The following is a 14,499-nucleotide window of genomic DNA, read 5'->3' as shown; positions in this document are numbered from 1 at the left end:
ATTAAAAAAAACAGTCTGTAATAAATAGCTCTTCATCAAAGATCGAACTTGTCCGTTCCATAAAAATGTGCTGTAGCACCAGATTAGAGAGCGGCAGCGACAGAATGGTAACAGCATTACAGTCAGTAAGAACCTTTGCAACTTCAAGGACGCATAAAAAAATAGCTTTGTGCTAAAAATATCTCAACCGAAGGACTATTTATGGAGCGGAAGCAGAGAAGGATGCATAAAATTTCCATGTTTGCCAGATATATTCAAACCTTCTCACAGATGCTTACGTGGGCGAAACAACAGATTAGTTTGTAGTTATTTTTGTTTTTCTGGATGTTTCAGTATTTCTCCATCATGATAAAGGTGTAGGTCGTGTTCTCCTTACTGGTGACACATTATGTGAGTGATTTCAGCTGTTTTGTATTGTTTGTTTCCTGTTATTCTAGCTTCTGTCGATACTCTGAGTTAGCAACTCTGTCTTTAATGAATTCTTGGCTTTTAGATGTGTGTTGTGTTTATGCTGCTATACTTATATATTTTAAAACAGACAGTCGTGGTGCCCAGAGGACGATACCCTCTGACCTTTGTGAGGCTCTGAAATTTTCTCTATCAACACAATCAAGTTTTCAAAGTGAAACATCTTGACAGCTATTGGATTGATTGGATAATTAAGGTCCACAGAGGATCAGTTCTGAAGATTTTAGTGATGTGCTGCCAAGTAGTTCAGCATGTATTCAGAGAAATATCGCGATAATTGCTTTATAGAGTAGCATCCTGTTGATAAATGGAAATTCTGATTATGACATTTCCCCCTCTGATATCAGACGGTTGACCTTTGGGTTGGTACTGAAATGTTTCATAACAATTTCCTTTAATTTCCTTGTGATGTGGCACGGCCGTGTACAGTATAATTTTAATCTTATTAGCTCCAAATTGAAGTTTGTCTGATAGGCTTATATAAGAAATACTGGGGGAACAAAATCCAGCCTTTATTGTTTTGTGTTTATTGTTAATAAGTAAATGTGTTGTGATGAAATATGTTTCATATCTACACAACATACTCTCACTCACTTTGACAGTGAGCGATACAAGCTTCACATAAGAAAAGTAATTTAATGCACAGAGTTGTTTTCGTGTGTAAAAGTACCTACATTAAGAGCTACATTTCACTCATTACTCATTTCCCAGTGGGAGTCGTATGTACAGTTACAAGGCCGGCTCGCCTGTATATCAGCAGGATGTGATTTGGGGGAGAAGTATGTAGTCATTAAATACCCAGGGGGCAAAAATCTGAGTGAGCTCCTGTCCTAATTCATTCCAACATCAATGCCAGCGGCTGAACTGCTGCCTTGATTATACCAATTTACCCTCCCACCCGCCCAAAAGGAAGACATGTAATTACACTATTTACACTGGAGTGCTTTCCTCTCTGAAAGGTCTCAGAGTAAACACACGAGAGCTTTGTTCCTCCTCTGCGCTGGAGTCATTGTGATCGAAAAGTACAATAAATGTCAGCCTGTTTAACTCTGTGACACTGATGTAGAGAAACATTAACAGCTCTCAGTACATCAGGATGTGTAATAAAGGCTCTAATGTATCTGAATAATGTCACCTAATGGAAGGGCAGTGATCAGTGTTACATCACAATCAGATTAGAAAATGTTGTGCAGATGGTTCAGATCAGTTTGTTTGGACTGCAGACAAGTACGTGAAGTATCTATGAATTTTAAAGTATTAAAGTAAGTAGATACTATGGCTGTTTTAAGGAGCTGTTATTCATTGCATGCTCTCTCTCTCATTATGACTTAATAATTGAGGATATCTAAATATAGAAGAAGTCTTCAAAGGTTTTAAACGGTGCCTGGAGAGCTCAAAGCTCAGCTACGTACAGGAAGAAAACACAAGCCAATTAACACAAAATCTTCAACACTCTGACAACATATACGTCACACTGATGTCAATTAAAAAAAAAAAAAAACTTGATGCAAATTAATAAAACAGGAGCAAATTCAAAAGAAGGGTTCAACTTTTTGGCAGTCTGTTTATTTGCTTTTTGCTTCAGTTGCCAGAATAAAATGTTGGCACTTGTAAACCAACATATCTTTAGGATTAATATGCATCTTGTTTGCACTGGACCTTCTCTCACAGTCTGTTTAGGTTTAGTGAAATTATACAAGTGAAAAAATTAAGATAACTCGCCGTCAACCTCTGGTTTCACACTGGACATGAACAGCAGTCTCCTGGATGAAAGTCCTGTTTCTGTTTATCCAAACTGCTCACCCTTCTCCCAATATGGACTTCTAATATGGACTACTTCATACTACTTCACCTGACTTCTTCCTTTGCTGTTGTAATAATTACTACAGCCACAAGAGGTCACAGTATAACAAGAAATGTAAATATTGGTTGCCAAAAGCCTCCATAAACAACCTTTCAACTAGAGCAAACCAAGTGCTAGTGCTGATTTGGAGCTGGTTCAACCTGTGAGAGTCAAATTATTCCGTCACTGTTTACGTCTCTAGTTTCCCAGCATTGCGAGGAACACCTAAGGTGGATTTCATCGGGTGATAACTGGGTTATTTTAGAAACATGCCGGCACATTTTCCCACCATTTTAATGGTGACAAAACTGGGTCCACTAAGCCAAAACATGATCTTTAGTATTTTTTTGTCCGAAACCTACAGTTTCCAGCTCGCAAGCACAGCGTTGCAACAACATACAAGTGAGATAATAGGAACCACATCTCAGTTGAGTCTCAGCTCATTGTTTAGCTGTCTGGATCTCAACTTTACTGTTTTGGTTCACACATAGTGTCGTTTTTGGCTGCAGTTGGCAGCTAATGTGGCAAAATTAAAGCTTTAAAACTCTCTACCTGCTTCATGTCCAACATATTGAAGCTTTTAGCAGTTACAGAGCCAGATATTTTGCTTAGGAGTTCGAGGAGACCAGAAACAGAGCAAAAAGAGAGTGACTATCTGGCTTCCATTGGTGAAGCAGCCAGAAACTCAACTCTAAATGAATGCTAATGTTGTTCAATGACTGTTGGATGTGTAAATTCGTTGTTTGCTGAAAACATCAGTTGGCAATGTCAAGATATGTTGAATCCAAACTTGCTTCTGAAGCCCTGTAGTGGACAGAAAAATCTGAATATTTAATTGTCACTGATTTAATTCCAGTGCAACAGGAGATACTGGGTAGACTTTGCGTTAGCATTGTACTGGAAGGCCTCTTCCACAGCTGATAGTTTGTCTGGCGCTGATGCTGCTCAGTGTTTCACTGTCATGACTTACTAGTTAACTTTGATAGAACAGAGTCAACAACATTAATGTTATTAGAGACAAATGTGCTTTTCCTGTTATGAATGTCTGCTGTACAGGAAGAGTTTTTACGGGAGATGATCAGCTGTTTGTCTCTTCTGGAAACTTCTGGTGGGAATATTCTATTTGCTTGTGATTTCTGTATTTTCAGTGTGTCTCTTTAAACTGATGTCAGTTTTTGTCAGTTTGCTTGAGTTTTGACTTTTCTGTTTTCTGTTATGTGTTATCACAGGGGTAAAGATGTTTTATTCATTTGCATTTGCCTCTATTTGTCTGTGCTGTCTTCAGTTGTCAAATGTTGAGCTTTCTGGGTCACCGCAGATTCCTCATCTTGTTATTTAAATAATCAAGAGACTGAAAGTAGCCTGTAGGCTGTGCTTCATTTCGGGGTACTTTACAGTTTATTATACTTTGCACATCTACTCATTTATGTTCAGGGACATATTGAACTTTTTACTCTGCTGCATTTATTGGACCGCTAACATGTGTTGTTAGCAGGGGTAGTAAAGTCAGCATTTTCTGATTATCGGAATCTGTGATTTTTAAGTCAGATTGCCAATAAATTAAAAATGTGCTACTCTGGCTCTGATGCAACACCCTCTCACATAATGTCCCTGAAGAACAATATGTGATTGTTAGCACATCACAAATAACAGCCTGCAAACATGGAATAATCTGAATCTGCCAAGTAACTAGTACCTTAAGTTATCATATCAATGTAGTAGAGAGGAAGTATACAGAAGCAGAAAAAGGAAATACTCAAATAAAGTATGTCAAAATTGTGCTCAAGAACAGTATTTCAGTAAACTGTACTTTTAAATCTTGATATTAAGATTTTCAGTATTGCTACAAAAGAATGTCGAGCCAAAATATCGATTTTCAGTCTCCTTAAGTTCTAATAATTGGTATTAGCCCTGTAAAATCCATACTGGTCAACTCCTGATTGTTACACAGTGATATATATTCTATATATATGCAAATTACACATTGTCGCATACAAAATGCTAATAATAATAATTCAACTGACTTTGTAACTGAGCATAACTTATCATCTGAATCCTTTCTGGGTGTCACGGCCTGAATCCTTTGTGTTCTTGTCTCTATTGTGAGTAAAAGTCTTTGTTTCTAATTCTCTTCCCGGTGAAGACAGTTGAATGAATGAATGAATGAAACCTTCCACTGTTTGTACTCAGCTGTTTGACCTCTGTTTTCAAATCAGCACACTGGTGAGATCTTGTCCAAAGAACCGCTTGTTACAAAGAGGATGAAGACTAAAGAAAGAGAGTGGACCCTTCAGTGTCATGGCTGCATAATGATGTCAGTTACAGTAGCTGGTTGTAGTGAAGCATTTAATGTACAGTGTAAATGTGAACTTGACATCCTCATACTTATCAAGGGAGACAAAGAAGAGGTTGATCTATGGAAACAACACAACCATGGCTGTATTTCTTTTTTGAGAGGTTTCAATTCTCAATGACGCAACTGCTCTTTACTAAATGATTCATGGTAAAAATAAATAAAAAAGAACATTTTAATTAATTTATCACACCACTCTGTTAAACTGAATGGGAAATTACTGATCCAGGATTTGAAACACACTAATCTAACCTCTAAAGATATATGGCACTTAAAGACTAGTCCTCACATTTTCACAGCTGTTAAATTTGTATTTTTTTTTAACCAAGATTTGAGAAACCTGACGCAGGACCCCCTTTTTTCAGAGTGGATCATCTCATGTACGACTGACTGACGTATTTTCCTTCCAGAATAGATGTTTTGCGAAGAAGCCGTCACACGACTCCTTCAGAGGCTCAGCCGACTGAAAACCGACACTTCTAATTGAAGGTGTAATCTGTCTCTCAGACGGGAGCCTCCTCCGCTGTTTTGGCTTTAAGGAAAACAGATGTTCAGATAAACAGACACACACACACACACACACACACACACTGTGTGTGACTGTGTGAGGCAGGTGATACATCCAGATGATGCAACAGCACAGAGGAAAATGAATTAAGAACTCCATCTACTGGCCAACTACCGAGAAACACATTCATGCTTTAAATGTAGAAGAAAATCAAATGGGAAATTTAAAAGGGAGCGTTCAACATAAATACATTTGTGAGGCCAAAATGCAATTACGAGATTACCATGACAGAGAAGCCGCACGTGTGGCTTCTCTCTCATGGTAATCTCGTAATTGCATTTTTATGAAGTTTCCGTGTTTCATTAGATTTCGGCAATTTGATCAGGAATCTGTACTATCTGTTGAGTCTGGTTCTGTCGCAACTTGTTTGAAACATGTTGTTGCCATCAGATTCAGTATCAGCACAGTTACATAAACTATCTTTGTACTCTGAGTTTATATTAGATAGGATTAGGAAATTATTACATTCTGTTTGTAAAAAGTCAGTGCAGTCCCAACTTTTGTTAGAATCGGGGTTGTAATGAGAAACCTCCTGCTGTGAGTGACACGGGGGTATTACGGAGACTTTTAACAGAAGTCTTCCAGCAGAACAACAGCTTTATGGATTTTTGACAGCTCTTTGATAAATTAGCTGTGTGTGTCCTCTTTTTCTTTTCCTCTTATGTCCTGTCATAGTTTTGGTCTGTTATTGTTGATATAATCATATTGTGCTGAAAGAGACAAAAATACTCGTATCAGCCTACTTTGCTCTTCTGCATACATATTGTAGGTGTTATTTACACCAGGGAGGCTGAGCACATGTCCACACTACTATTTGAAATGACCAAATTTGCCCCCATCATTCATAAAAGTTTCATTAGCCTGGTTAAAAACGTGCTAAAACATTTGCTTGCACCAAGAAATACTGACTTAAAATTTGATTGACACAACTATCAAAAGTCTCAGGAAACAAAGTATCACACATCCTTTCTACGCAGACCCTGTTCACCTGGTTGTCATGAAATTATTGATGTCTAAATTTCAGATTTTTAACCACTTAAGCACCAACATGAATGCTTAACGGTCCTTTCTGTCAGATAGTTGATTTTTGAGTCCTGACTCTTTGAACATTGACGCTTCAGGGTGACGGTGACCCGACCGACATTCCCAAGGCATCAGAACTTGACAGGTTGGAAACGAGACTCAAAGAATCAAATTTTACAAATAGAACTTTTGAAAATTGAATTTTCATTATGACAGATGCTATCACCATACCTGTGTAAAAAAAAAAAAGTTGGAGAAGCAGATGATCAATAAACAAAACCCAAAAAAGTAAAATGATGAAACTTGCTAAGTAAGTCCACTGAGGACTAACTATAACAATTAAACTACTTTCACTAGAAATTGAGGTAAATAGTCTTGATTTCACATTCATGCTGCATTCATTCTGGTAATAATCTGCAGTTACCACTAGATGGCAGCGCTGATTCACAGTTCACATCCTCTCCAGGTCCCTCAAACCATTTAAATCTGTTCATTTCAGGATGATATTAATGTTTTTGTCCTTGACTTTGCATCTTAAGAATTAAAAAATAGTTTATTTTCCCCTCTTTGTTGAAGTGAAAACCTGCTGTTATTATCTGTGATTACATGCTCTGCTGGGTTGCAGGTGAGATAAACAAGCAACAAAATCAGATGTAACAGATTCACTCAAGGAAAGAAAAGGATGGGAAGTGGTGTTGAGTGCCTTAAAAACTGATAAATGTTAGTTTTTCTATTTTGCCCCTGACATGAAGGATGATTCAGGGTGAGTGTTTGACAATAGTGACTTCTTTCCTTATTTTGCAGTAATAATCCAGTCAGCAGTCAGTTTGGCATGACTGACTTAATCTTCAAACCAGCTCCAGTTCTGGACAGCTTATTAAAATAAATCCAATAACTGTTAATTAAATGAACTTTTGCAACGACCCCGTTGTCTCAGTTTGCTAACACAAAGACGAAGAAGCCGCCAAGTGCCGGTGTCTCGACATCTGTGCTACGATGAACGATGAATACATTTCAGTTAATTGGATACCGTTAATTAAGAATGTGAGCATGTTTGACCCGACAGAGTTTTATAACTCATCCGTTGTAACTAAGAAACTTGGAAAACAAGTTTTAGCAACGTTTAATTGAAAGAAATACATACAAAGACTCAGTGTTCTGGAAATATCTGACTGAATAAAAGAAAAAGTACTGAATGAAGAAGAAAAAATGTTCTGTGACTTTTCATAGATTAAATTAAAAACAGGATTTTAGTGTTATAGTTTGTTGGTAGCCTAAAAAACTTTTGGTATAAGAAATGACACTGATGAACAGTTAACGCCGTTTTATATATAATCTTATTACCTACAGATTATAGATACAGATTAAGTGTTTACAATTTAAAATACAAATTGTGCTTTATATAAATATTCAGTATCAATTTAGATATATCTCATAGTACATTACCTTCCAAGCCACATACATAAGCACATACCTCACGTAGCAAATAGCAAATAAAGACTGATAATGAGAAATTGATGATTGTTGAATATTAGCAATAATTGGTTGATGTTGCTGTAACAATGTCAGATTTGTATATATATGTCAATATATGTAGGCCTTTAATACACTTTTACTTGTACATTTCATACCAACTATTCATCAAATTAACTTTCAAAAAAGTAATATTTTAAGGTTATATCTTTACTTCTGTCACTTTGGGTACTTTTTACCACACTGCCCTGACTGTTAGTTAGCTAGTTACCGTTAGCGCCATTCGCGCCGTTAGCTAGCTGCCGTTAGGGATGGAACGTTAGCAGCGTTAGCAACGTTAGCAGCGTTAGCCACAACAAACTGGCTGGCACATGCAGATTGAATGCAATGGAAGGATGGGAGATGAACCGCCACCTGGACAGTCAGTGTCTGAACGCTAAGGTCAATATCACCTTTAAACATTTAAATAGTTAAACACGCTCTGGACTGGGATTAGCCACATTAGCCGAGCAACATGCTAACGCATGCAACAGTAAGGAAACATAACATGGCAAAACTTACAGCGTCCAGGTCTGGAGTCAGCTCACAGCCAGTATCCATCCTTAATGTCAATGAAATCCACACACCCTCCAGCTTGTGAAAAAGCCTTAAACAGTTTTCCAGTTGTTGTGGAAATGCTGTCATAGATGAGAGTTGATAAACAGTAACTAGCTAGCTCCTGTTTTTAGCTCTTAGCTCAGTACAGACTCTCCCCATGTTAAAACATATCCAGTGGCTTCACACTTACAAATGTTAAACATGAATTCAGACTTCACATGTTGAATTCTGACTTTTTTTAAATCTCAGAAATCTGATAGAAAAGTCAAAATTCAGAGAGCAAAAAAGTCAAAATCACTTAAAAGTGTCCCTAGTTGTATTGCGTACATGTTGCCTGACCCAGGCCGCCAACAGAAAACTGACTACCTAAAAAAAAAAAGGTGCGTTTTTAATAATATGTATGCTTCGTAACGTAAATTCATCTTTTTCTACATTGTGTGAAGTTGAGAGACGCTTAAAACTGGAGTCAAACCACTTGAGAACAAACACTGAGCCGATACATCTGATTCTGATTCTATATTGATGTTTATCAGGGTCAGCTGACAGTATTGACAGTTATTTTGTTTTCAGTCCATATTTACTGTTAGCAACAGAACATGAACATGCAGCAACATTCAGTCTCTATCTCAGTGTTTTTTAGCTGAGTGATATTCAGACAGGTGAACACCCAAAGGTGATACAGTCATTTTAACTTCAACAACATCTGGACGTCAGCTACAGAACAGCATGAGGGCAGCCTTGATTTTCATAGTTATGCAGGTATTTTGTCCCACAATGACAAGTTTACCCCCCGGTCCTGTTTAAATGTCATGAGCAGGCAGTTTGTCTAACTTACGACCTGTCAGCTGGGAGGAAAACACACATGTGGAGGCTGATTCAGACCCACAGTGTGTGAGCAGAGGTGAGCAGAGGCTCCTGAAGTAAACTTGCTGACAAACTGTCCTTTTTATCGGCGAGGAGAAAGCGAACAGATGTACTGTATCCTTGAAATCTTCAGTGGGATTATAACACGGAAGATTAACAGCAAACTAACTGTGTTTACTCGTCTCCCCCTGCAGCTACGCCATCGACGCTGATCCATAATAATAATCCCCCAGCTGGAGAACAAACAACATCTGGGCGTGGAGAGACGGGAGAGGGCGAAGTCTCAGCAGGGTGGGCGGCAGATGGTGACACTGCAGCAGCACTTCTCCAGGTAGCTCCTCCACCACACCGACAGATACAGTTAAAACAAAAACTTGACAGAGGATTTTTAAATCAAACACTGACGTCTGAGGGCTTAACGGGGAACTCAATCGATTTAACGCTTCAGAGTGTGTTTACAGATGTTTGGAAGGACCTCTGCGTATGTGAATAAAGCTGAATAAAAGCTGTGGCTCAGAGGGAGCTGCGTTCAGTTTGAGGCTGTAAAAGTCTGTAAAATGAAAGAAGTCCAGTAGTGTGGAAAAGAAGTGAGGCTCCAGGCCACCACTAACACAGCACGCCTGAATCAGTTGAGTTGCATTTTAGGTAATGTAGGCACTTCTGGGGGGAGTGCCTGCATTAGGGAAGAAGAAGCTGTTTCCAGTTCTGCTGCATTGACTGTGATCCTTGTCTCCTTGTCTACAAGTCGGACAACGTTGACATTTCAATAGCCACATTTCATCTATTTTTAGATTTAGAATTAGCTCACGGGGTTGTTAGCGAGGAATAGCAGTAAAATGTTATTAAACAAGCAAACATCTCAAACTAGGCTCCATGTTAGCTCATATTTGGACTCATGGCAAGATAATTTCACAGGCAACTGTCAGCTAATCTGGGAGCAACTCTAATATATTAGTATATCAATACATTACTTTCATTGTTAGCTGTTAGTTATTATTGAATCTATTCTTTTCTAGTTGGTGAATTTCTTTTCATTTCTTGACCTGTGCGACAGAGAAATGCAGGAGACAGTTTCAGTATTGAAAAATTTAGAAATAAAATGTCACCATTTGGTTGTTTACTTAATGAAACCTATAAGACACTGTGAGGTTTGTGACCCCTCTATCATCGGACCTTATATCTTAAAAGCCAGTCGACTCTGACAAATCATCCAAAAGAACAACAGACTTAATGCATCACTCACATCAATCAAATCCCAAACACCAGATGTGATAAACAGCTCGGCTTTTGTTTTGACGTCCAATATTTTCATTAACCCGAGAGCCCGCTGCATGTCGAGGTCGTCGTATAAAGAAAGAACCCACTCAGTTTTATTGGAGAACCGACACTAGAACTCAGCCTGAAGTGTCGACCCGCCGCTGCGAGAGGCTCTTATTGTGTCCTGCTCATCGATCTTTTCCTCCCAGCGTGCGATAAAAGTAAATGATAACCGCACATTATGTCCAGCCAACTGTTGATGCCCACCTCCTGACGCAGGTTCAATCCCATCTGCATGTGCTCAGCCAGGTGTGAGATGAGATGAGACTTTAAGTTAATTCACCCCTGACATGCTGAAGATATCTGAGCCACTGCTTCATATTTAGGAAATCTATGAACCGGGTTTGTTAAGAAGTTGACCTGTAACTAAAACCTATAATTGAAAATGAAAAATCTGAAAACATAACTCTGCTTTTATAAAGCTGCTAAATTGTGGTTTTGACTAAATTGCATGTTTTGTTTAAATCGTTTCATTCTCGTTTCTTTTTTGGTCCATTTAATCATACACAGTTTCTCATTTAAAGCAAACCCTTACTTTTGATTTTAAAAAAATCTTAATTTTCCGGTGAATTGCCTTTAAAAACTGGCCTCAGAGGAGCCTGATGTTGTCTTTACTTACAGAACAGCTTCCAGGTTTTTAGATATTTTCCACATGACAACATCTGTGAAGCACAGCTGGAAAATGTCCGCACAGTCTGTCCTCCAGGAGAAGTTCAGATACTTCTGGTAAAAGTAAAAGTATTGATTCAACTTATTTACTCCAGTAAAGTAATAGAGTACAGGCTCTGAAATGTACTCACAGTAAAAAGTCTCTCTGAAGGACATTTGTGGACAAAGCTAACTGAAGCTCACGTCATATTAATAGAATTCAAAGACTATTAAAGTTAAAGGTAGAATCATTAGGATTTGTCCCAGCTGTTCCTGAACGCACCACAAAGACAGCTGATTGTTGAGTCTCATTCCCAGGACATGAAATAGACACATGTTGGGTTGCTAAAGCATCCCGAGCAGCAAAGGATTTAAACATTTAAACTTGCTCTCAGTTACATAGGTGACATTACACACAATTTTAAAAGCAGATCTCCTTTTCTGTCTTCTGTATGATTGTACGTTCTTCAATAAACTATAGTAACAGTGACTAAGTGGGTGTATACATTGCAGCTAAACAGTAATATATACAGCTGACTCATTCATTACTGAAATATACATTTGGCAGGTCCCTCTAAAGACTGTGTGAAGTGAAAAGTATTAAATAATATCTGACTGTAATGAATAATTTTCTTTCAAAATGTAGCACGATTATGGGATAGATTAGTTGTTGCGGTGACAGCTGAACGAGTTTATTCGATGAATAATAGTGTTTGTCTTTAAGGATTTCATGTTTAAATAAACCTGATTATGTCAACGTGCTGTAAATAATGGAAGAGAGAAGAAAAGCCTTCAGGAGGAAAAGCAGCGAGGCGCTTGTGTTTGGTTCAGTCGTCACTGAAGGAAGGAAAGCGGTCACGTTAAACGGGAAAGTAGGCCACTCATTCATTCATTCATTCATTCATTCATTCATACATCGTGGTGCATGATGAGCTGTGTAAAGTGTAGCCTGTGGTTAAATGTCACAGAGCAGCAGAAAAGCCCTCTGGTAAGAATTAAAGGGTCGTTTCCATCAGAGACAAATGTCCACACAGTAAACAGACTCACTGAAGCTCATATACACACAGTCAACACATGCGTGAGAGTCGGTGAGAGGTGGAAGTCAAAAGGAGGTCAGTGGGGAGAAGATTGCGATGATATTTGAGGTGCTCGGCTGAAGTGAGAAGAATTAAGTGTCATAAAAACTGAGATATTATCCCACACATGGGCAAAATAATAATCGAGAGGTCGGCCAGTGATGTTCTCAACAAAAACAGGCCACATTTTAATGAGTCTCAAGGCATCTGCATTTCATTTGGACATCAGTTGAGACTCAAGTCGTTCATTCACCTCAAGCGACAGGCCACAAAAGACAGAGACATGACTGAACTTCAACAGGTCAGATCAGATCCCGACTGCCCGATGAACACCTGACCGCTGTGCTCAGTGGTGCTGATGTTGAAGTCATGTGACTGTGATGTCATCTGTTTATACCCTAACATCAGCTTTTTACTGCTCGAGATTTAATTTACGCCGTGAGATGATGTTGAACACAGAGGACGAATCAGACCGCAGACATCCGTCCTGTCAGACTGCAGTCTGACAGTCCGAGGCTCCTCGTTAGGGAGCTTGTTTTTCTTGAGAGCACTCGGCTTCTCGTTATATCCCACATGGTCCACAGAGAGACCAAGAGACCCAGTTTACCATTTTACAGAGTGACTAACTCTGAGTTGAGGACTCGTGTGGTCAGCCTCAGCTCAAATGACCAGAACCAGGAGAGCAGCATGGGGCGAGAGATGAAAACAGTGGAGGGGATGAATGAAATATGATGCAGAATAACATGAATTTTAACAGGAATCTGGTGCGACTCCCTGAAGAGCGGGCGTGATGAGCCGGAGCTTTAAGGAGAAAAACACCTCATGATGAGATCAGTTTGACTTTTTCTGGACTTTAAACTCAGGGAGCCCGGTACTCCTCCTCCCTGCTGTTTTCACTTAGTCAGGTTTGTTTCTGGTCAGCGGTGCTGACTCGGGGCAGGATGCCGATGGTGTTCCCAGTCAGCAGTCAGCGCTAATGGCTGAGCCACAAGCATAAAGCAGGAGGAGAGCTGCCGTGGAAGTGACAGTTCAAAATGTCACCGCGCTCAACATTATGGAGAACATGCTCGGTGTCTGTCAACCATATAGAGACAATTACAGGATCACAAGGCAGGACGACAGTGAAACAAACAAATGTCAGCCGAGGTTTTTATGTTTTGAAGTCTTATACGAGGCCGGCTGTGGCTCAGGAGTAGAGCCAGCGTCTTCTTATTGGAAAGTCGCTGGTTTGATTCCCCTGGTCTGCATGTCGAAATGTCCTTGGGCAAGATACTAAAGTGTAGGAACGTATGAATTACTGTAAGTAATGTTCTGCTGTCAAACTAAATGTTGGAGGTTTTAATCAGATAACATTTAACTAGCAGATTTACATCCTTATCTGATCAATGAGGTGTTTGTTATAACAGTATTAAATCATCACCATATTAAATTTCTTGCTGTTATCAGTCAAGGTTGTGCGATTGTTCACAGATGTGTAAAAGTCTGAAGACTGGAGGTCAGGTGAAGTCAGAAGCAGCTAATCAGATGATCGTCATTAATTCTTGAAATGTCCCTTTCAACGTGTGAAACTCCACCAACAGGTTTATCTGCCTCACATTCTCTCAGTTGTACCTTTGCATCCAATTATTGACTTCATTACTGTTTCCACCGAGCTGGAAAAATTACATCGTTCTGCAGCCGGTGTTAATTTCACCACTCAGCGTCGGCTTGTCATAAACTATTACATGAAGGTAAATCTGGCCGGTGACCCGAACGTAAACAGGGGCTGATCACCGCCATCAAAATTCCAATCAGAGGACTGGACTCCCGAGGTGATCGGCGTGAATCTTGATACGAGGACTGAGCAGAACAAGAACCAAACAAACCAGTATTTTCAGTTCTGATCAGCAAAATGTGTTTTCTTGCTGTTAAACAGTAAATATTGTGTTTTATGAAGTCTTTGGTTCTCTAGTTCTTTGGCTCTGACCAGTTTTCTTCTTGTCTTCTTGAACGCAGCATGGAGGAGACGGTGCGAACGCTTCTACAAAACCAGGACTCTCTGGAGGGGCCCAAGGTGGACCCACTGGACCTCATGAAAGCATACAAGGTACAGTTCAGACCTCCAGGCTCCACTATATATGTTTATACTCAACCTACGAATTATACAACTTAACACTTTCAAACTGTCGCAGTAGAAACGTCACAATACAAACCTTCCCTACGACTTTCATAGAGAGCAGATCCAGAGTCAGGTGACAACGTTCAGGTGACAGAACTGATGGTTTAGGTT

General features: G+C 39.3%; 1 protein-coding gene across 10 annotated transcripts in view; it reads left to right on the top strand.

The window, feature by feature from the left end:
- Nucleotides 1-14,499, top strand: part of LOC119026241 (nck-associated protein 5-like) — a 71,343-nt gene that overhangs the window by 7,948 nt on the left and 48,896 nt on the right. For 3 of the 10 annotated variants that reach the window (XR_005077079.1, XM_037110467.1, XM_037110460.1), the window contains exons 1-3: nucleotides 7,794-8,169; nucleotides 9,384-9,520; nucleotides 14,226-14,316. Coding sequence is in view for 8 of the 10 variants with exons in the window: in XM_037110467.1 (XP_036966362.1) it covers nucleotides 9,492-9,520; nucleotides 14,226-14,316 (120 nt within the window). In the remaining 2 variants the exon portion in view is untranslated. Of the gene's footprint in view, nucleotides 1-6,915; nucleotides 7,019-7,791; nucleotides 8,170-8,240; nucleotides 8,261-8,937; nucleotides 9,085-9,383; nucleotides 9,521-14,225; nucleotides 14,317-14,499 lie in introns of those variants that run through there. The other 7 variants (XM_037110463.1, XR_005077081.1, XM_037110466.1 and 4 more) reach the window with 7 other exon arrangements.

Source organism: Acanthopagrus latus, chromosome 9 (genome assembly GCF_904848185.1).
Source record: "Acanthopagrus latus isolate v.2019 chromosome 9, fAcaLat1.1, whole genome shotgun sequence".
Classification (NCBI taxonomy): Eukaryota; Metazoa; Chordata; class Actinopteri; order Spariformes; family Sparidae; genus Acanthopagrus; species Acanthopagrus latus.
The sequence above is the reverse complement of the archived record's forward strand: the minus strand, read 5'-3'. Positions and strand labels throughout refer to the sequence as shown.